Source organism: Daucus carota, chromosome 3 (genome assembly GCF_001625215.2).
Source record: "Daucus carota subsp. sativus chromosome 3, DH1 v3.0, whole genome shotgun sequence".
Taxonomy (NCBI): domain Eukaryota; kingdom Viridiplantae; phylum Streptophyta; class Magnoliopsida; order Apiales; family Apiaceae; genus Daucus; species Daucus carota.
Window position 1 is genome coordinate 55,704,897 of NC_030383.2, and position 1,924 is coordinate 55,706,820.

Here is a 1,924-nt window from a genome sequence, read left to right on the forward strand (position 1 = left end):
TAGCTTTAATTGTATTATTAATACTATGATAATGATACAATCAAAATTAACTTTTATTTTTTTTAGGACCATCAAAATTCAAAAGCTAGTTAAAATCAATTGCATATCACTTTACAAATAATTAAAATTTAAATTATTACGACACCACGTTATTTTGAACAGTTTTTGACAAAGTTGTGGTCTTGTGGATAAACTTTCCCAGGTATTTATTAAAACGCGGCATTCCGTTTGAGCTGCCGCCTGTCCTCAGTTATTCACGTCCCCAAACACGCCCTTCCTCTCCTCTATAAATAACCCTCTCAAAATCTTCCCCAATTTTACACACACATAAACACACTCACACGTACCACGGCCATGGCAGCAAAAACACAAGCAATCTTAATTCTCCTCCTCATCTCCGCCGTCCTCATCGCCTCCCCGGCCGCAGGCCTAGGCGGCTCCGGCGCCGTCGGCGGCCGCACCGAAATCCCCGACGTCGAATCCAACGAGGAGATCCAACAATTAGGCGAATATTCCGTCGAACAGTACAATCAACAGCATCACAACGGCGACGGCGGCGACAGCACCGACAGCGCCGGCGATCTCAAGTTCGTGAAGGTCGTCGCGGCGGAGAAGCAGGTAGTGGCCGGAATTAAGTATTACTTGAAGATCGTCGCGGCGAAAGGCGGACACAAGAAGAAGTTCGATGCGGAGATCGTTGTGCAGGCGTGGAAGAAGACGAAGCAGTTGATGAGCTTCGCTCCGTCGCACAATTGAGTAATTCGTTTTGCAGGCGTAATTTCGGTTATATGTATGTTATGAAGTTTGCTGTGATTGTTTTAGTTTGTTGTTTCGAGTCTATATGTGTAACTGCGTGTTTTTAAGTATGAATAAATGTTTCGATGATGTTGATGATGCTTTGGATTAGTGTTGACAGTAGAAATGTTTTCAATTTCGGAGAAATTTAAATTTATGTTAGTTGTTGAATTAACGTGTACGGTATGTTCCACTCGGAAGTAGTTTTTTACGGGGGAATTTGAGAAGTCTCTAGAAAAGAATAAGTTATTAAAATTGAAAGTATCATGAGTAAGATTTATGATTTAGGTTACTCGTAAAAGTACTAGAGGCATAGTTTTCTATATGTTGTTGGTTTCATATCTTATATAGCAGGTTTTAAATTTTAATATGTGTACCTGGTTCACAACTTATACAGTAGATTTGAAATTTTAATGTGTATAGCACATAGAGCTTCTTTGCTCGATTGTTGTCTTAAATAATAGGAAAGCAGCCTCCATGCCTGATCGGTTCCTGAGAGAAGCTTGTTCTAGTACCCCCTCACCACTAAGAACTACACTTGCGCCAACTGCAAAGTAATAGAGTAGTTAACTTCCTCCCACATGTCTCCGAATAACTCACAATATTGGCTAACTGCACAGGTGCAGAACTATGTCTGCAGATTTTTGCCGGATGATCTGTATAAAGAACGATCACAGTTTCGATCACAAAATTTAGGAGTCTGTTTGAGCCACAGAGTTTTAAGATTTATGAGGAAATCTCAGTGATAAGGTTAGTACACACCAGGCCATCACCACCTCAGTAGTACCATCTTGACCAAATAATCTACTCTGCAAGGTATTACTAAGGCACACTCTTTAATATGTAGCCGCATTCATTTCTCTGATCACCACAACTACCAGTCACATGGAAAAATTGGAGTTTGGAATTATTACTGTCACTTTGAAGAGCTGTGAATACAGAGTAGATAGTATTACACTAAACTATATGCTCTATCAGGTTTCCTTACCTGCTAGTACATTGTCTAACACTCAAGATAAGTAGAGTTTTACTTGCTAATTTATGGCAATAGGTTTACACAACAGGAGATGCTAATTACACAAGTTATCAGTTACACGAGTGAACAAATAGAACGGAGCTACTTAAAGTT

The 1,924-nt window shown here is 39.9% G+C and overlaps 1 protein-coding gene across 1 annotated transcript; it reads left to right on the forward strand.

The window, feature by feature from the left end:
* Nucleotides 1–225: 225 nt before the first annotated feature.
* Nucleotides 226–894, forward strand: LOC108211283 (cysteine proteinase inhibitor B). Its single transcript, XM_017382840.2, has one exon. The coding sequence runs from the start codon at nt 355–357 to the stop codon at nt 754–756; it is 402 nt and encodes a 133-aa protein (XP_017238329.1). The 5' UTR covers nt 226–354; the 3' UTR covers nt 757–894.
* The last annotated feature ends 1,030 nt before the right edge of the window (nt 895–1,924 follow it).

Coding starts and splice junctions, on each gene's coding strand:
- LOC108211283 (XM_017382840.2), top strand. CDS start 355: ATGGCAGCAAAAACACAAGCAATCTTAATTCTCCTCCTCATCTCCGCC.